The 20,403-nt window shown below is 42.7% G+C and overlaps 1 protein-coding gene across 2 annotated transcripts in view; it reads left to right on the forward strand.

Moving 5' to 3' along the window:
- Window positions 1–19,042, forward strand: part of LOC102792898 (cell adhesion molecule DSCAML1-like) — a 54,603-nt gene extending 35,561 nt beyond the window's left edge. The window contains exons 9-33 of one of the 2 annotated variants that reach the window (XM_006802138.3): window positions 418–702; window positions 819–938; window positions 1,043–1,219; window positions 1,796–1,995; window positions 2,307–2,403; window positions 2,573–2,701; window positions 2,796–2,963; window positions 3,086–3,156; window positions 3,445–3,685; window positions 4,627–4,812; window positions 5,796–5,951; window positions 7,544–7,683; window positions 9,850–10,003; window positions 10,558–10,675; window positions 10,826–10,989; window positions 11,077–11,175; window positions 11,412–11,600; window positions 11,795–12,082; window positions 12,197–12,352; window positions 12,439–12,469; window positions 12,595–12,713; window positions 12,818–12,970; window positions 13,170–13,370; window positions 13,455–13,766; window positions 15,995–19,042. In XM_006802138.3, the coding sequence (XP_006802201.2) occupies window positions 418–702; window positions 819–938; window positions 1,043–1,219; window positions 1,796–1,995; window positions 2,307–2,403; window positions 2,573–2,701; window positions 2,796–2,963; window positions 3,086–3,156; window positions 3,445–3,685; window positions 4,627–4,812; window positions 5,796–5,951; window positions 7,544–7,683; window positions 9,850–10,003; window positions 10,558–10,675; window positions 10,826–10,989; window positions 11,077–11,175; window positions 11,412–11,600; window positions 11,795–12,082; window positions 12,197–12,352; window positions 12,439–12,469; window positions 12,595–12,713; window positions 12,818–12,970; window positions 13,170–13,370; window positions 13,455–13,766; window positions 15,995–16,428 (4,388 nt within the window). In that variant the 3' untranslated portion in view covers window positions 16,429–19,042. The remainder of the gene's footprint in view (window positions 1–417; window positions 703–818; window positions 939–1,042; window positions 1,220–1,795; window positions 1,996–2,306; window positions 2,404–2,572; window positions 2,702–2,795; window positions 2,964–3,085; window positions 3,157–3,444; window positions 3,686–4,626; window positions 4,813–5,795; window positions 5,952–7,543; window positions 7,684–9,849; window positions 10,004–10,557; window positions 10,676–10,825; window positions 10,990–11,076; window positions 11,176–11,411; window positions 11,601–11,794; window positions 12,083–12,196; window positions 12,353–12,438; window positions 12,470–12,594; window positions 12,714–12,817; window positions 12,971–13,169; window positions 13,371–13,454; window positions 13,767–15,994) is intronic. The other variant, XM_006802137.3, reaches the window with a different exon arrangement.
- The last annotated feature ends 1,361 nt before the right edge of the window (window positions 19,043–20,403 follow it).

The following is a 20,403-nucleotide window of genomic DNA, read 5'->3' on the forward strand; positions in this document are numbered from 1 at the left end:
TCTGTGAGCGGGATAACGATGGCAGTAAGCAGGGCAGCTGCAGAGGTGTTTGAGGGTGTGTACATGTGCCTGTGTGTGAGTGTGTCTCTGATTTAATTAGATGAATAATAATGAAGCCTAGATTAAATCCCCCAGATGTCTCAGCTGTAGTACCCCCACCTCAACCTCCATTACCATGGCAACGGAATGACTTCCCCCTGCCAATTGGACTGTAACCAGAGCAGCTATTATGGGCTGCAGGAGATGTGGGGGGGGGGGGGGGGGGGGGGGGGGGGTGCTGCTGAAGAGGGGCCTACTGGCCAATGACCTTCTCCCTCTCTCTCTCAGACTCTTAGCATTGCTCCAGATGGCCACATTGCCACTCTTCAACATCTATCACTGCCTTTATTCCACTGATTTCCTATCTCTCTCCTCTAGTGCCACCGCTCATCCAGCCCTTCGATATCCCCTCTACCTCAGTGGGGAAGCTCATGTACATCGCCTGTGTGGTGTCATCTGGGGACATGCCCATACGCATCACCTGGCACAAAGACGGCCAGCTCATCGTGCCAGGCTCTGCCTCTGGTGTTGCAATAGAGACCAAAGAGTTCATGAGCTCCCTGCAAATTTCCAATGTGACACTGAAGCACAATGGAAACTACACCTGCATCGCCAGCAATGCTGCTGCCACTGTCAGCTGGGAAAGACAGTTGATTGTTACTGGTGAGGGGTGACGTGTAATGTGTAAAGTAACCGTGGAACTGTTTTGTGATCACTTACTTTTTGTAACTTTTACCAAGTTTTTCCATTTATATAAAATCAGGATTTCTGTTTCTCAGTGCCGCCGCGTTTTGTGGTGCAGCCCAACAATCAAGACTGTATCTATGGAAAAGCTGGAGTACTTAACTGCTCCGTGGAAGGTTACCCCCCTCCAAAAGTCATGTGGAAACATGCCAAAGGTAAAATCTGCACATTATCCTCATGGCATTGCAGTAAAAGCTACACACGAACAAGAAAGAAAAAGTGTCATGCTTCCATACATGCTTTGTGTTGCGTCCTGCAGGTGTAGGAAACCCTCAGCAGTACCATCCTGTCCCACTAACTGGCCGTATCCAGATCATGTCAAACGGTTCTCTGCTGATCCGACATGTTCTTGAAGACGACCGGGGGTACTACCTCTGTCAGGCCTCCAACGGAGTGGGCTCAGACATCAGTAAAAGCATGATCCTTACTGTCAAGAGTAAGTGTCAATCCTCTGCTTTTTGGCATGAACCCACTTCTTTTCAAACCCACATCTCCTGGATTGCGCCGAGATAAGTCTCAGCTTTTTGGACAGGGATCAGCTCTTCTAAGATGCACTTTTGCCCCAGGCTAGTGCGGCCTGTGCTTAACATAGCCTAACCTAGTCTGTGTCCTGCACATCCTTCACTGGGGGTGCCTTTCCTATTGACTGATGTTCTCTGGCTGTCAGCCTGTGTGCTACAGAATGTTTGGTGGGGAAAAGGGTTGATGAATTAGTGATGAAAGCAAAACCACAGGAACCTCTTCAATCAATAATCTACGTCTAAGTAACAGAGGAGGAAGAGAAGCGAAAGTAGAGACCGAAAAGAATAAAAAGAGGGAGGAGGTGGTGTTAGAGGCCAGTGGGGCTTGAAGCATGAAATGAAAATGGGGAATAAAATGGAAAAAAAGAGATGTCTATACATGTGTAATATATCCTTGCTCAGTTTCCAATACTACACGCCCGTTTTCCCTCATGTCATTATTCCATACAAAACGATTCATCATGCTGACACTTGTCTATGAATTTGCTCAGTCCCTGCCATGATCACCAGCCACCCAAACACTACCATGGCGAGGAAGGGCCAGATCAAGGAGCTGAACTGCACAGCACGGGGCGAGCAGCCCATTATTATCCGCTGGGAGAGAGGGGACACAGTCATTGACGCAGAGAGAAATCCCCGTTACTCCATCAGCATCAACAAAAAGGGGGATGAAGTCATCTCCACCCTAAAGGTCAGATAATATATACTTATACTCTTCAGGCCTTTAGTGTAGCTTAGTGCCATTACACCGAACTATGCTAAAAAAATAAAAATAAAAATCTAGTTCTACTATAGGCTATTGCAGGGTTTAGTAAGCTTTAGAGGTGCATGTTTTCAGATTTTATATTTATTTTGGGATTTTTTTTGCAAAAGTGTTCTAGAAATATTTTCTTAAAAAAAAGTCCTATTAAAGGAATTAATAGGACTTATGGGAATATTTTTAGGATATTATATTCCTAAATTTCACACGTCATCTTTCCCTGTTTGTGCTGATGCTTGCAGCTTAACCCAGCCGAGCGAGGAGATTCTGTCTTCTTCTCCTGCCATGCCATAAACTCCTATGGAGAGGGCAGAGGGCTCATCCAACTCACTGTACAAGGTATTTCTACAAACAACTGCAAATCCCTACTTCTTTTATTTAAATAAAGAATTAAGGGGGGGGGGGGGGGGGGAAGTATGTAAACAACATAATGAGGAACGGTTATTTAACGAGATACTGATGGTGGTTAAAAACAAAGGAAAATTCTTTTTTTTCCACCCTCGCACAGAGCCACCCGATCCTCCCGAGCTCGAAGTACGGGAGGTGAAGGACAGAAGCATGAACTTGCGCTGGATCCAAAGGTTTGATGGCAACAGCATCATCACCAGCTATGACATTGAGTACAAAAACAAGTCAGGTGGGTTATTAAAAACAACAAGCCTAATCCCTAATGTAAAAGTTATTTCAATAATTAAAAACTGAAAAAATAAACCTCTGCTCATATTCAACAGACACATGGGATCACATGTACACAACTAGGAACATCTCACCCACCAACAATCAGGCCAACATTGTAGAGCTGCACCCGGCATGCGTTTATAGTATCCGCATGTACTCCTACAACAAGATTGGCCGCAGTCTTCCCAGCAAAGAGCTCACAATCAGTACCGAAGAAGCACGTAAGGGATTGTTTTTCTCTAAATATCACGTTTTTAGTATCTAGTATTTGTTTTTGCTGTCTCTGTATGGAGTAGAGTCATCACTATTAGCATTAAGGCTATCTGATATCTTCCATCAACAGCACCTGACGGGCCTCCGATGGATGTAATCCTGCAACCGATGACATCTCAGAGCATACGAGTCACATGGAGGGTAAAATCACTGTTGCTTAAGACTTCATTTAAGTATTAAGCCTAGTATCAGTGGAAATAACTAGAAAGCAAACAATGATGGGATATAAAGATATGCTCCATGATTTAAAACAACAAGGTTTCAGTGATGTCACAAACAAATTCAAAATGTTAAGAGACACCTGTGAAATTGTTGGTTACAGAAATGCAAAAAGAACTAAAATTTTGAATTTATCTCATTTAATTTCTTTTTTATTTACAAATTGCTGTCAAATTTCATAGTAAAACTTTTTTTCTCCAAAACTTTCAGGCTCCAAAAAAGGAGCTGCAAAACGGCGTGATCCGCGGCTACCAGATTGGATACAGAGAGAACGGTCCAGGTAGCAATGGCCAGTATAGTATTGTGGAGATGAAAGCTACGGGGGACAGTGAAGTGTACACCTTAGACAACCTAAAGAAGTTTGCCCAGTATGGGGTGGTGGTCCAGGCCTTCAACAGAGCTGGGACTGGCCCATCCAGTACTGAGATCAATGCTACCACTCTGGAAGATGGTAAGTGGACAGCAAGACGAAGAAAACGAGGAGAAGACTGTGAGATACAATTTAGGAGAGTATGGGAGGAAAAGAGGAGGGACTGTAAGAAAGAAATTTAAAGATCCAAAAGGAAAAGATAAAAATAATAGTCAAATGCAATAACAGGATGAAACACGCATGAATGAACATAACATGCATGTGGAAATGCATGCTCAAACAAAATGTTAGAAATAAATTTGCAGCACATCCCCCATTATTCTTTCCACTTTAATTAGCACCTTCATTAGGCTGGTAGAGAGCGAGAGAGGAACAAGGAACCCCATTACTCTTTAAATGTCTGCCCACTCTACCTCCCTTTTCCCTGGTCTGCCTTCTTTATCTTCCCTTTCTTCCCATGGGTTTCCTTGTCATCCTCCTCACTGGTCCTCTGTCTATTATCCGTGTTTTTATTTCTTATACTTTTTTGGACCCTTCCTGTCTGAGAGGAGAGTAATGACGGGCACTTGGATGATGAAAATTGGCCACGCAGGTAGTCAGAAGCTGCCTCTACAGCTTCAATTAGCTTAAACAAGAACATTGTCTTCCTTTAGATTGTATCCTCCACATTTCAGCTCACACCCTGCTCATCTGCATTTTGACCCCTTTGGTGTAGCTCTTTTACTATTCATGTTGCTCTCTTAGTGCTCTTCCTCCTCTCCATCAACCCCCCTCCACTTCTCCTCTCCTCTCTAAAAGCTAGGAATGAACAAGGAGCTATTCAGGACTAATTTGAGCTTATTTGACTGATTTATTTCAGCGGAGATTTCCTGTGGTTTGTGGCATTGAGTTATTATTAGTTATCAGTGCTTCGGCTGCCATGCTACGTCGGACCAGATTTCAGTAGAAGCCATTAAAACACTAAGAGTACTCAAATATAGTTTAACAGTGCAGCACTAACACTCACTCTCTATGTTCCCCAGTGCCCAGCGAGCCTCCGCAGAACGTGAGAGCAATCTCTGTGACATCAGATGAGGCAGTGATCACATGGGCAGAGCCTCCACGGCTGACGCTGCACGGTGTGCTGAAAGGCTACCGGGTTGTGTTTTGGTCCCTCTTCCCTGACGGAGGTGGGTGCTGTGGGGGCCAGGCCCAGTGGCCAATGCAGAGTAATTATCACCTATCTCATTCTAAGATTCACCAACCCGCCCTTCCACTCACCTACCTTTTTGTCAGTGCTGTGAGTCAGAATGTGTTAATGTGTATCCACACCTTTCTCATAAAGCACTTCCTGGTCCTGTGTGTTTTTGAATTTGTCTGTTTGTCAAATAGACTGTATGTCCAAGATGGAGATATGGCTCAACTTTAGCTTAAGGGCTAGCCTTTGATTTGACAGAAGTGACCACATTTAGATGAGAGGGTGATGCACCCATCCATAGGCAGCGGGGGTGCATCACACAGGCACAAATACCTACTATTTACTACATACAAATAAAACTCTTGGAAAACTAACAGTTAGTTGCACAGCGTGCTATATTATTTGCCAGATAACTGCTCCAGAAGCACCAACACCCCAGACACAATCAACGTCATGCACCTAATAATACAAAGCATAAGTCCTAATCACATTTAATTGACTGAGTTATATAAAAAAGATGCCTCTGTAGAGTTCTTATGACTTGCTACAACATCATTTTTATGTAGCATATTGCAAACATGTTTTTTTTCCAGCTCTTAAGTTAGTCATTTTAATTTGAAAGTAGCCTTAAGGTATTTGAGCTTTTGGCACTTCTGCACTGATTTCATTTTTCACCCCTAAAGGTTTCTGTTAAGTCTGTCATAGTTTCTTAGATTTTTAATAAGACTTGTGATCAGAAAGTCACACAGTATAGCAATGAGTGTCTGTGTGTTGTAGGTCCAATATCTGTGCAACTCTGTTTCCTAAAAAAAATATTTACCCCTCCTTTAGACACAATGTTGAAAAAGGAAGGTAATTGTATTCATTAAAAAAAAAAAAGTAATGGCCACGTATTACATTACCAAATAAATGCAACTGCAAATAAATATATTTTGTAGGAGACAGAGTTGGTGTGTGTTGTTACTCCTATCATCACCTATACCTTCTAAAAAGAGTTTTTCTCCGCTCCCTCAGAATGGGGAGAGATGCAAAACATCACCACCACACGTGAACAGGTGGAACTGCGAGGGCTCGAGAAGTTCACTAACTACAGTGTTCAGGTGCTGGCCTACACACAAGCTGGCGATGGGGTCCGCAGCAATGTCCTCTATATCCAAACCCGGGAGGATCGTGAGTATACAATTCATTTGTTTTTTACATGAAGAAAAGTGTGCGATGTAAGGAGATGTGAAATGGGATAGAGGTAGATTTTAAAAAAGGGAGCTGGTTGTATCTCAAACCCATAACAAAAGCTCATAACAAGCTATGCTGGGAATCTCCATTAGCTGTGCTAATGAGAATTAAGAGGCTTTGAGTCCACAGCTCAGGGCTAAGGGAGGTGTTTCGGGAGGAGGAGGGAGAGGTGATGTCTTAGAGCATATAGCATCCAGGAGTCAGCCATCAGCCTGGGCCTGCATCCTTACCACCAGCCCTCTTGCCATAGGCATAGGGATTAACTCCTTTTGGATTAGAGAGAATTAATTTTGTGCTTACACCATTGGAGGCAGGATTACAGCCAGATCCATGTCTCTTTATAAAGGAGGAGGAGGGGCCTGGGGGGCTGAAGATGGAAAGATACAATGGTGATCGCACAGCCCGTTCTTGGCTGACAAAAAATAATGAGTGAAAAAATTATAAGAGAAACACCACAGCTGAGGTGTTTGTTTATTTGTGTCTAGACTGCTGTCCTCTTCTGATTTACTCAGTGTTCCATCGTGTATTTTTGTAAATGAGACTGTTCACTTAGTAGTGTTCTCTTCCTCATCATCACTTGGGTTGTGCTAGTTCTGCAGCAGACTGTCTTGGCAGACTGTCTGTCTGTGTATCTGTCTGTCTGGAGTCCTGGGCAGATTTTGGGCACCAGATGGGACCTTACTGTCCCATCTCCTACTGGTGCTTTGACATGGGGGTCCAGTTATGATAATGATAGCCTCCTGTGCACCTCCCTGCTGCCATCGTTACATGATCCCTGTCACTTTTTTCGTCCCTGCTTACTTCGTTTAAAACTTGCATTTCTGCTTTCTGAGTTTTTGTTGTTTTCTTGCCCACTCATGTCCTCTGTAGGGGAAAGAGATCTGAGGGTAGAGAGTGGCAGTATGACGGCATCAGGGGGCCTCACAAAGAAAAAAAGAGGAATGGGGGATGGATTTAGAGGGCTGGGTCTTACACTGTGGTAGGCTCCTTCTGTAGAGGCCAGATGAGGCCCACTGTCAGGCACAAGTTATATTTATGGTTTGGTTTGAATAGGGTTGATAGTGTGGACCCAGTACTGTAAGACCGATGAAACAAAAGCATTATTGTTCACCTTTCACAGTATCCAGTGTCCTGATGTGTTTTTGTAAAGTGTGCATGTTTTTTAAGCCCCTTTTGTGCCATTATCTCGTAATCAGAGCATTAAACAGTGTCCAGTGCCAAGCTGAAGTGGCTAGCAGAGGATCAGACACTAATGTCTAATCTGTTTGAGAGTTTTGAGAATGCTGGGTGTCACAGAGTCAGAACTGCTGACCAGTGTCTGAATGAACATATGTCACAGCCATCCCCTCAAAAGGATGTTTTTCAAAGTCCTTCCAGAGCAGCTTAGTACAGGCTAAGACTTCCAATCCGCAAAAAAAAAGCCTGCTCACTTTAATAGCCATCCAACACCCAGCATGTGCCTGCACAAACACAAACACACACACACATGGATGCCCGCCATGCTGATGTTGCTATGTCTTTTCTCCTAGTTCCTGGTCCACCGGCTGGCATCAAGGCAGTTCCCTCCTCCTCAAGTAGTGTGGTTGTGTCCTGGTTGCCTCCTCTCAAACCAAATGGCATTATCCGCAAGTACACCATCTACTGCTCCAGTCCCGGATCTGGACAGCCAGTAAGTGCCTCCTCTGTGGGTGTGATTCATATAGGGCCAATTTATCTCTGAGGTCCGTGAAAACCAAGTAACTTATTAAATTACCAATGGAAATAATTCATTTGTAAGCGCTGTTATTAAATGAACTTGTATGCATGCATTTGTGTGTGTGTGTGTGTGTGTGTGTGCGTGCGTGTGTGTGTTGCGCATGTCTCTCTTTCACTGTGTTTGCACCATCGCTTTATTTCCTGCCCTCCCAGATGAACAGATGAGGTTGTCTTGGCAACGTGATGAGACGTAGATATGCAAATGAGCCAGAGAACAAGCTCACACATGCACACTGCCGCATCAGAAGCACACACTCACAGAGACATCACATTTCGACATTTTCTATTTATACACATACGTGCAAGCATTTCAATTGTGGTTAGATCATGTGCACACAAACACCAGCACACGGTGAAGTCTGATATCAGGCTAGAATCTCACTTTCTTATTATTCACAAATACTCCTCCCTCTCTGTGCATGAGTGCCATGTAAATGAGCACAGGCAGGGAGGAGAGAGGGAAGGAGGGAGGGGGGTGGAAAGAAGGTTGAGAGAGAAAAAGAAGCACACCATTAGAGGTAGGGAAAGACCGAGGGGAAATGAGAGAAAAAGAGAGGGATGAGGGAAGAGGGAGAGACAAGCAGGGTGGAATGGAGGAGAGAGGAGGGTATCAGTCACATCGAGATGAGAGTGCTTTTGTCCGTCTTTTCATTATCTCCCTGTATCACTCCCTGGATCACCACAACACCGCCACGATGCTGAAGGAATGTTCGAACCCCCTGCACACAAACACACACACACTTATGCACATCCTCCCCTCCCTGTGTCCCTCCATCCAGTCCTCTTCACTGAGCTAGACAGAAAGGGAAAGAAAAAGCAAATGGTGAAAGAACACAGAGATGAACAGATTAAAGAGAGAGAACAGAGGATCATCTTAAGAGACAACAGTCTTTTTGTGCATTGCCATGTATGTGTTTGTGTGGATGCAGGTGAGTGTGTGTTCATTCTCAAAGGTTTGCTTGGAGGAAAAATACATCCAAGCAAACCTTAAATCCAGTGTTGAGTACAGCATTATAAGTAGCTGTAGGTCATTTGCATCAAATTTATTTTGAGCAGTGGGACAAATAGACAGCTCCACACAAAGGTTTACATTTTCTGTTTTGCCTTTTTTGTGTTGACCTAAAACCTGTGTTCAATTCTGAGCAATCATACTGCTAGCTGTGCATATTTTCTATAGTTTTTGTTTTTTTTTTAAAAAAAAAAACATGGTTTTATGGGTTTTGCCTAAACAAAACAAAAAAAAAAACAGAGAGAGAGAGAGAGAGAGAATACCACATACCACATCTGTTTCTCCTTTACAACCTAACACTCAGTTTGCTCTGCAAAAAGCTTTACCTCCCTCAAAACATTCAAATGATGTCAAGTTGTATACAGCATAAGATCTACGTTGTTCAGACAATGAATTCACAAGTTGATCTGGGTGGAAATTGAATCCATAAGGAGGTCAGCTATAGCTGAGAAAATCCAGCAAAAATAATGCACAGTATCATCCTTAAATTTTGGGAAAGACAAATAAAGAAAGAGTCAAAAATGCAAGTTGCTCTCAGTGTTACAGAGACAAAACATCTCAGTGGACTCTGTGTTTGTGCTTTGGATTTAAGTGATTCGAGAAACAATATATGTATCATTTCTGCCTTTTATCACGAGGCAAACACTGCCAGTGAGGCTAATAAGTAAAAATTTTAAATAAACTGATGACATTGACAGATGTATTTGGCTCTCCCTTTATTTCTCCAAAAAGTATGCCTTTTCGTTGTTTCAAGATACCGACAGTGTTCAAGGAAAATTGCACACCTCCTTTTTCACTGAGCGCATTTTGATGTGTCACAATAGGAAAAGGACAGATGTAAAAAAAACAGTTTAACCTGTCAACTGCAGGAGCATTAGTTTCAGTTTCCTGGTGTCACGTAAGTTATACCGAAACTTAAACAGAATAGAGCCTAAATTAATGTTATGTTCATCTTAATTTCCTTTGTAGCTTTATAAAATGTAGCACTTTAATCAAGTCCACAAGCTGCCACCACTCCTGTTATATTACCGTTTTATTTGCTAACATGACATTGCGTGCCCTCTGTCCCAGGCTCCCAGTGAGTATGAGGCCAACCCAGAGATGCTCTTCTACCGTATCACGCACCTTACCCGCGGTAAACAATACCTCATCTGGGCTGCAGCTGTGACAACTGCTGGAAGAGGCAACATTAGCGCAAAGGTCACTGTGGAGCCTGCTGGGAAAGGTGGGTCCTCCAGGCATGCCAGTTGTAGAGAAGAAGGGTAAAGAGATTTGTGCAAAGGTTATCAGGGAGAGCGCGCTAAACATGGCTATGAACTGGCAGCATGATCTCCTTTACACAGATCACTTTCATCAGTCTCCCTCCCTCTCGCTCTGTGTACGATCTCTGCTATTGATTGACAGCCGTGGTATTGATTGAGCAGCGGCTGTGTTGCAAGAAACGTTGTTGTTAATTATGTGGTGATGAACAGGGCCTATCCAGTAAAATGACCCTTGGGGAGAGAGATAGCAGGCAAAATCAATAGAGGGGAGGATTTATGGAGAAATGATAGACTCGAGACTAAGAGTTTTGACAGGGGGCTACATTAAAACACTATGGTACAGCTTTTTAATCCCTCAGGAGAAAGGATTCAGGCCCACTTACTCATCCAAAAGCAGACACAGAAAGACAAGTTGAAGTATGAATAGAGTCATTCTGGTGTAATGCTTACTATTTGAGTTTAACATCATGTGCTAAAGATGCATGTTGAGTTTTACTGGTTGCATCTTTGTGTGCAGTCCCAGCTAAAATCCTGTCCTTTGGGGGCACTGTGACCACTCCCTGGATGAAGGAAGTACGTCTGCCCTGCAGCTCAGTGGGAGAGCCTACTCCCACAATTAAATGGACCAAAGACAGGTCAGAGCGGTCACTGTATACCCTTAGATATCAGAGATATCATGCACACATGCTGATGCTATTTCTTGTGAGGAAAATTGATTTTTTTTTTAAACTGCCTAATTAAATATAAGGCTCTTAATCCTGAATAACCTGTCTGCTCTTTATCAGTGAGGACTCTGCCATTCCTGTGACAGCTGACAGCCAACGGCAGATCTTATCCAATGGTACACTGGTGCTACGCTTAGTCAAAGCAGAGGATTCTGGGTACTACACCTGTACGGCCACTAATACCCTAGGCTTTGACACCATCATAGTGAACCTTGTGGTACAAGGTAAGAAGAAACAGAAAATGTATTTGAGTGAAACAGACACTTCTGTCCTGGTGCTAAGTTATTGTGTGTGTGTGTGTGTACATCCAGTTCCTCCTGACCAGCCTCGTCTGACTGTCTCCACTACTTCCACCTCCTCCATCACCCTGGCTTGGATTCCTGGGGATAATGGAGGAAGCTCCATCAGAGGTATTTAAATATTGTTGACCTGTTTTTTAAGGGTGCTTCACACTTTTGATGTCATATGTACTTATCCAGTTGTGCAACAAGCTTATGTTTCTAGGTAAAAGGAAGTCAAACCGCAGCCGGCTGTAGCTAATTGTAGCTGATTGTTGCCCCCTGGTGTCCAACAGATGGAGCTGCAGCAAGGATACACCACCATTAGTAGCTGTGTTTGACATAAATGTGTACTGGTGTGCCTGCAGGATTTGTGCTGCAGTATTCTGTGGACAACACAGAGGAATGGAGAGATGTGTTCATCAGCTCCAGCGAGCGTTCCTTCAGGTTGGACAATCTCCGCTGTGGAACTTGGTACAAGGTCAAGTTGGCTGCCAAGAACAGTGTGGGCTCAGGACGTATCAGTGAGATCATTGAGGCAAAGACGCATGGAAGAGGTGAGGGGTCTAGAGAAAAGTGTTGAAGCTGGAATTAAGTCGAAATAAATCTTCTCTTTCTTTACCGTCTGTTCTTGTAGCAGCAGTTACAACTTTCTTCTCAAACATGAAGCCATCAATGCATCACAGATAAATACATCTTAAATTGCTAATTTATGATTATCTTTCTAACCTAATGTCTTTTCCTTTTCCAGAACCGGTGTTCAACAAGGACCAGCCACTGCTAACGCACATCAACTCCACTCATGCAGGCCTCAACCTTCAGGGTTGGACCAGCGGGGGCTGCCCTATCACTGACCTGATGCTGGACTTTAGGCCCAAAGGTACTTGGGCCTGGCAGAGCCTCAAGGCCAATTCCACAAATCAGCTTTTCCTCAGCGAGCTGCGAGAGGCCACCTGGTACGAGCTCAAAATGAAGGCCTGCAACAGTGCTGGGTGTGGCAACCAGACCTCCCAGTTTGCCACAACTGACTACGATGGGAGTAAGTCTCTCCTAGTTTTTTAGGTCTTGGTGTATCTTTTTCCTCTCATTCATGTTTCTGTTACTGACCCTTGTAAATTTTATCAAATTTTTCTTCTCCTTCTACTCTCATTAGGTACAATCCCTCCCATTAAATCAGCTCGTGGAGAGGGGGACGATGTGAAGAAACTGTTCTCTATCGGCTCTCCTGTCATTCTGGTTACCCTTGGCGTTGCTTTGCTCTTCATTATACGAAAGAAACGCAAGGAGAAGAGGCTCAAACGACTTAGAGGTGGGAATTAAACGATTTAATATACTAACACAAGCGACAAGCTGAAAAAATATGTCTAATTATATAATTATACCGTCTTCTCGCAGATGCTAAGAGCCTTGCAGAGATGCTTATCAGGTAAGAGACAGCTAGCTTTATTTGTTATGTGTACTGTATAGAATAGCGGTATTTTGCATAAATAAATCACTTACAAGCAATTTCAGGCTTAATATATGTGTTTTTGGTTTTTTGTCTGTGTGTAGCAAGAACAATCGAAGCATAGACACTCCAGTGAAGGGTCCTCCTCAAGGACCAAGGCTCCATATTGACATCCCACGTGTCCAGCTCCTCATTGAAGACAAGGAAGGCATCAAACAGATAGGCATGTGACCGCACATTGACAGCAACACAGCTGCCATTCATAGAGGGGTTTTTAGAAGCCTCTAAAAGATCTTAGTAACTCGTTTATTTCCTTACTTGCAACAGGAGAGGACAAGGCAGCAGTGCCGGTGACAGACACAGAGTTCAGCCAGTCAGTGAATCCACAGAACTTCTGTACAGGCGTTTCTCTGCATCACCAAGCCCTTATCCAGAATTCAGGCCCTTTAATTGACATGTCAGACATTCGGCCTGGCACAAGTGAGTTTGTTTTATGTTCATATTTGTTCTGCTTGTCACAGCTTTCAGTGAAATAGGTTGAGCCTTTAAATATGAGCAACAGATTTGATCTTTTATTGAAGTACATCTCCAATACATTTGAGAAAAGATAGACTTATTGACAGCTAATACATGGATACCAAGCATCTTTCTCTAATCCCTGTGACCTCTCTCATCTCAGACCCAGTATCACGAAAGAGCATAAAATCAGCCCACAGCTCTAGAAACAGATACTCCAGCCAGTGGACGCTTAGCCGCCCCAGTCAAAGTCAGTCAACAGCCTCTGCACGAACTCTGACGTCTGACTGGCGGACGATGGGCTCTCATGGCATCACAGCCACCGAGAGTGACAGCTACAGCGCCAGCCTCTCACAGGACACAGGTGGGTTAAAATTAAGAAAACTTACTCTCTTGTAACTGAGTAGCTAAGTAAACGGTTGAAAAAACTACACCACTTTTCTTTCAGATAAGGGACGGAACAGCATGGTGTCCACAGAGAGCGCGTCCTCCACCTACGAGGAGCTGGCTAGGGCCTATGAGCACGCCAAGCTGGAGGAGCATCTACAACACGCCAAGTTTACAATCACAGAATGTTTTATCTCTGATAGCTCGTCTGATCAAATGACGACAGGTACCAATGACCCAGCAGACAGCATGACCTCCCTCAGTACACCCTCTGAACCAGGCATCTGCCGCTTCACTGCCTCACCACCCAAACCGCAGGACTACGACCGCGGTAAAAATGTGGCTGTGCCCATTCCCCACCGTGCTAACAAAAGTAAGTATCAGAGCTGAGACCCATGTGGGGACGCTGTTCTTTTGTTTTGTTGTTTTTACTTGTTTTACATTCAGTGCACATGTAGAATTACACATAATTACAGTTAGGACACCCATACGTATGTATCGCATGCCCACAATTAAAGACACACAAGGATGAGAGTAACAAAAAGCCACTGGTTGCTAAAACAACAACTAGATTTTTGTTCCAAGCCATTTTGCAACCTACTTCCACATCAGTTCCTCATTTTCATACTATACAGTGGCTTGCAAAAATATTCGGCCCCCTTGATCTTTCCCACATTTTGTCACATTACAGCCACAAACATGAATCGATTTTATTGGAATTCCACGTAAAATATCAATACAAAGTGGTGTACACGTGAGAAGTGGAACAAAAATCATACATGATTCCAAACATTTTTTACAAATAAATAACTGAAAAGTGGGGTGTGCGTAATTATTCAGCCCCCTGAGTCAATACTTTGTAGAACCACCTTTTGCTGCAATTACTGCTGCCAGTCTTTTAGGGTATGTCTCTACCAGCTTTGCACATCTAGAGGCTGAAATCTTTGCCCATTCTTCTTTGCAAAACAGCTCCAGCTCAGTCAGATTAGATGGACAGCGTTTGTGAACAGCAGTTTTCAGATCTTGCCACAGATTCTCGATTGGATTTAGATCTGGACTTTGACTGGGCCAGTCTAACACATGGATGTGTTTTGTTTTAAACCATCCCATTGTTGCCCTGGCTTTATGTTTAGGGTTGTTGTCCTGCTGGAAGGTGAACCTCTGCTCCAGTCTCAAGTCTTTTGTAGACTCCACGAGGTTTTCTTCCAAGACTGCCCTGTATTTGGCTCCATCCATCTTCCCATCCACCAGCTTACCTGTCCCTGCTGAAGAGAAGCACCCCCAGAGCATGATGCTGCCACCACAATATTTGACAGTGGGGATGGTGTGTTCAGAGTGATGTGCAGTGTTAGTTTTCCGCCACACATAGCATTTTGCATTTTGGTCTCATCTGACCAGAGCACCTTCTTCCACATGTTTGCTGTGTCCCCCACATGGCTTGTGCCAAACTGCAAACGGGACTTCTTGTGGTTTTCTGTTAACAATGGTTTTCTTCTTGCCACTCTTCCACAAAGGCCAACTTTGTGCAGTGCACGACTAATAGTTGTCCTATGAACAGATTCCCCCACCTGAGCTGTAGATCTCTGCAGCTCGTCCAGAGTCACCATGGGCCTTTTGGCTGCATTTCTGATCAGCGCTCTCCTTGTTCGGCCTGTGAGTTTAGGTGGACGGCCTTTACAGTTGTGCCATACTCCTTCCATTTCTGAATGATCACTTGAACAGTGCTCTGTGGGATGTTCAAGGCTTGGGAAATCTTTTATAGCCTAAGCCTGCTTTAAATTTCTCAATGACTTTATCCCTGACCTGTCTGCTGTGTTCTTTGGACTTCATGGTGCTGTTGCTCCCAATATTTTCTTAGACAACCTCTGAGGCTGTCACAGAGCAGCTGTATTTGTACTGACATTAGATTACACACAGGTGCACTCTATTTAGTCATTAGCACTCATCAGGCAATGTCTATGGGCAACTGACTGCACTCAGACCAAAGGGGGCTGAATAATTACGCACAACCCACTTTGCAGTTATTTATTTGTAAAAAATGTTTGGAATCATGTATGATTTTCATTCCACTTCTCACGTGTACACCACTTTGTGTTGGTCTTTCACGTGGAATTCCAATAAAATTGATTCATGTTTGTGGCTGTAATGTGACAAAATGTGGGAAGGTTCAAGGGGGCCAAATACTTTTGCAAGCCACTGTATATGACTTTCATATCACTGATGCCTGCTCTGTTCTGTACTTTTGCCATTTGCCTTTCATTATACACAATGAAGGGCAAAGAGGTGTGATCAGGTTAGAATATACAGACTGGAAATATTGTAATGGGAATAAAAAGGTCTCTGTGTAAAGTTGGCATTTGTATAAACAAAGAAAGGTTTTTATTACACAATGAAGATAAATGTGCAAGCCAATGAATTATTGCTACTCTGGATGATTCAAGGATGAATCAAAAAATATTTAACAGCACTAATAATTGCATGCACGTAACAGACTTAAGATACACAAGCAAAATATCCCACTTGTGTCTGTTATAGGAAGTGGTTATTACTCATATGAATGAATTGTATGGTTTTGTCCTGACTCTTCTGTGGCCTTTTTAGGTGAATTCTGTAACCTACCCCTTTACATGAAGACAGACCCATTTTTCCGCAAGCAAGGGGAGCTGCATGACCCATGCCCAGCAGTGCCGCCGCGAGAAGCGTCGATCCGCAGCTTGACGCAGCGGGCGTATCACACCCAGGGCCGTCACAAGACTCTAGACCCTGCGAAGCAGCAGGCCCAGACACTGGGCCACTCTGGGCTGGGCAGCTTGGGTGCGAGCTCTGGCACTGCCACCTTGCCTCAAAGGACTCTCACCATGCCCAGCTCCAATAATGCAGCAACAGCTTCCACTTCCAGCACGAGCAGCAACCCCACCAACAGTAACAAGGTGGGGGGCTCCAGAGACTCGCTCCTAGAGAGCAGCTCCTCTGCACTGGGGAGGTTGCAGAAACAGAGTGTGGGGGCCTACTCCAAGTCATACACGCTGGTGTAGTCCATTCTTCTGCACAGACTGCTGTCCCACTCCTCAGCCAGCCCCACTCTGGCGCTCTGAATGGGTCTGAATGGGCATGCAACCATTTTTTCTTCAAACCCAATTAATGGTGAACTGCCCAGCATCCTGTCTGATTTACCTTGGGAAAGATGTTCTCCCAGACAGAGACCCAGCTAACCCTACTTTTCATGTTCATGTGGGACTCTTATAAAAGAACTACTAACTCCAACTAACAGTTCCAGCCGGCTGGTGCTCAGCTCCATTCAGCTCCCGCAGGAGCTGCACAGCGAAAAACCAGGAAGCGATTCTGTGGTCATTTTGAAATACTGACTGTAACCGAGGAGCTAAAACCTCTGTGTTTATGAATATGAAGACTACCAGTATGAAGCTGTGTGGCCATCCTGTCTCATACACACACAAACACACACACACACACACACACTGTCCTCCATAGTTTGAGTATTATTGTCAATTTGCAAGCCTTCCGATTAAGTTCCCTCTTCTTACTGTATCTTTCACCCTCTTTGTGTCTCTTAAAGCCCCATAATGCTATTGGCAGATTCTATAATGTTGATTCCCAAAAGTAATGATTCAGGTTCCCTTCCAAGAAGATTTTAGTCACATTAGCATCCTCCACACATCACTCTGCAGCTGAACATTGTCTAACTTAAACAAATCATGACAACCCAAATGAACCAGCTATAATTTCTCACATTACAAATACAGAATATTTGGTATTATAAAGAATTTACATATATATTTCTATGTAGGTATATTATTGACATTTAAGTGAAATTATGACAAAGTATAAATTTTACATACTACAATAGTGTAGTATTATATACAGCAATTTAATGTTAATGTCAAATTTTAAGAACGAGACAATCGCTCAATCATGAAATTTTAAAAAGAGAAATTAAAAAAAAGAAGGTTCGACTAAAGAGAGAAAATGTTTAGTATATATACAGGATGTTTTGTATGTTACTGTATGTAGGGTGACTAGAAGAAGGGTGTTTTGCTTACGTTTGGACAGAGAGGGATGCTTTCCTATCCGCACGGTGTCATGGGAGAAGCGAGACAGTGCAGCAGAACACGACATCCTTGGATCGCAATGCCTCCTTGGTTGTTCGGTGAAAACAATCATGACACAAGGCCTTCCAGGATTTCTGTAATAATATAAGTCTACCCATGAGGATATAGGCTCCTTGACTTTTTATTAAGCGTGTCAGTAGCCTGAGTGGCTGGTAAATACAATAACATTCAGAAACCAAATCAGTGTCTCAGAGGATCCCCGAGTAAGTTTTATGCTGGGAGAAGGTTTGCTGCAAAGTGGTCACAGACTTTTAGTTATTATAGAGTATTAAGGCTTCTATTTGTGGCACGGGCGGCAGAGATTGACAGGCACGGATAGAGCATCCTGCCAACTTCTCCGTCAGCCGTGCCACACAGCTAGGCTTTGCTCCTCGTAGATTAAAAAGACAGCTAGCTGAAGGAGTCCCAGTCATGATGTGAATGAAGTAAGATAATTTAATGTCGAGAGATGTTATATGTCAGGGAGTTCCGTTTTGAAAATTATATGATCGATATCATTGTTGTTGTCCAGTTTTAAGTACTGTAAACACCACACTTTCTTCATCTCGATGCCCCTCCATTTTTTGCGCTAATGTGCATTCACACAAGAAACTATTGGATCGGTTGTTTCAAGCATTTACAAAGCAGCGGTTTTGTGGTTTTATATTTATTTATCCATTTACTTTGTTTGCTTGTTTGTTTGTTTAGGGGGAGGGGAATCTGTTCTTCAGTTGATTTTCACATTTTGATTTTCCGTTCAACTTGTTTGGTCTAAATTTTTTGGTACCAGAGGCCAAACGGTACAAAGCTATGTGGCCTGTGGCTAAAACTAGTTCAGCCAAGTGAAAATCAGGGACTCATAGCTCTTTTGGTCACACAAACTACTATTGTATTGTGTATATACTGGACAGGAGTCTGTCTGTAAACCTGAATCGTTCAGGCTCCTGTCATTTAAACCCCATTCAGATAAATTTAAGTAAAAAAAAAAAATTCAACACCCTATTCATACAAGATCCATCATCTCTACCTTTGTCAGTGTTGTTTATAGATTAAGTCTTGTACATATACACAGTTTTGTATGAAGAGCTATTTTTTCGTCAGAATAAATCAGGGGACACATCAGGGTTGAATGCCCCAGTTTCAAAATTGAAATAGTATTAAGAAAAAAGTATTTTACTTCTGAAATGGGCAAAAAAACCAACATTTTTTTCTTTCCCTTTACGTTTTTTGATACTAATTTGTTGAATTTTTATTCTTTTTTTAAAGTCTTTTGATGTTGTCATTTGTCCTTTTTCCTTTTTTTAAAAATTAGCATTATTTTATATTTTGTTCATCCTCAAATTAAGTCATTGCATGCTTGCTAAAAGGGAAAAATTGAAGGGAAAAAGTGTATGAAAATCCAAACTTAAAAAAAAAAAAAATGTTGAGGGTATCCCAAACATATGTTTGAGTTGCTTGTTACAGCAATTGCTTGTGTTCAAAGGTACATTTTCTATGAAAAGAAAGCAAAAACTAAAAAGATCATTTAACACCTTGTGCAATAAAGCTATCTTTCATATGTCACGGCTTCTGTCATTATCTACAGGTCTGTTTGTATGTCTTGTGAAAATGTCTGGACCTACACACGCATGGAGTTTACAGCCAAACCAGTGTTCATGAACATATATTTATATATATATATATATACATATATAAATATATACATATAGTAAATGAGCTGCCACGTGAATGAAAAAGTCTCGAAAAGTTACATAATTGTGGTAATCTGTGGCAGACTGAAATCATACAACATTTTAAGAGGCTACATTTGATGGTTGACCTTCTGTTTTGTCATATGTATGCTGTTATTATGGTGGATGCTCTCTAAAGGTCATCTTCCATGGATTTCCATAAGCCAAAAACTCATGGAAATCAAAGAAATGTTTGAAAGATTCTCTACAAGGCAGATTTGTCTACACTTGGCTCCTTATGATGCCTAATATGCTCGATAAGGTCCTCTCAGGTACACGGTTGTGGCGCTAAGCACAAGAGCCCATCCTGATCAAACCCTTCTTAGACAGCTGGCCTAAAAGATGGGAAAGGAGCTAACACAGATTTAGGCAGACAATGAACTGAGGGAATGGACCTAGACTCAGAATATGACAAACAAGGATTATTTTGAACTGTGCAAAGCCTCTCGAGTGAAATCCAAGAACAGAAATAAGTAGATGTTAGTAAAACATGATGTTTTATGCTTTCATATTGTTTACACTAAATTCTGAGTTACTGTTGCCTTCCTGTTAGCTCAAAGCAGTCTGGCTATTCTCCTCTGATAGCTGATATCAGACCATTCTCTGTAAACGAGAGATCCCCATTCTGATGTTTCATTCTGAATTTCAGCAGGCCTTTCTTTATGCATTTATATATATGCTCAAATCCATCAAGAACCCATTCTCAATCATGCGATTGGCTGATTAGATATATGCGCTAATGACCATCTGCTTTTATTTCCATTAGATCTGCATACTGGAAAGAGAAAGACTGACAAAGAATTGACTTGATCAGTGTCCAAAATACTGAACTCTACACCTTCTTTCAGCTCAGGATTCCTTAGGTTTATTTGAATAGTGGAGCCATGATAGGTAATATTATTATTATGACATCATGTGGTTTATTTTCTGACACTTCAAGAAGTTCTTAAGCCACAGAATTGATCGTGTTTTCACAAGCCCACCGTAATAAGTAAATCCGATAGAAATAGCACTAAAAGTAGCAGTATATAAGGACACACACACAGAGACACACGCTTGTAAAGATTCGCCAGAAAACTGTACAATATGGACGAGATGTAATGAAACACCCACCCACTGTCAGATCTACGGCCACAAGAGGGCGACATAACGCTATAATGTTTGACCCTTCCCC

This window comes from Neolamprologus brichardi, chromosome 10 (genome assembly GCF_056152115.1).
Source record: "Neolamprologus brichardi isolate AB-2024 chromosome 10, ASM5615211v1, whole genome shotgun sequence".
Lineage (NCBI taxonomy): Eukaryota > Metazoa > Chordata > Actinopteri > Cichliformes > Cichlidae > Neolamprologus > Neolamprologus brichardi.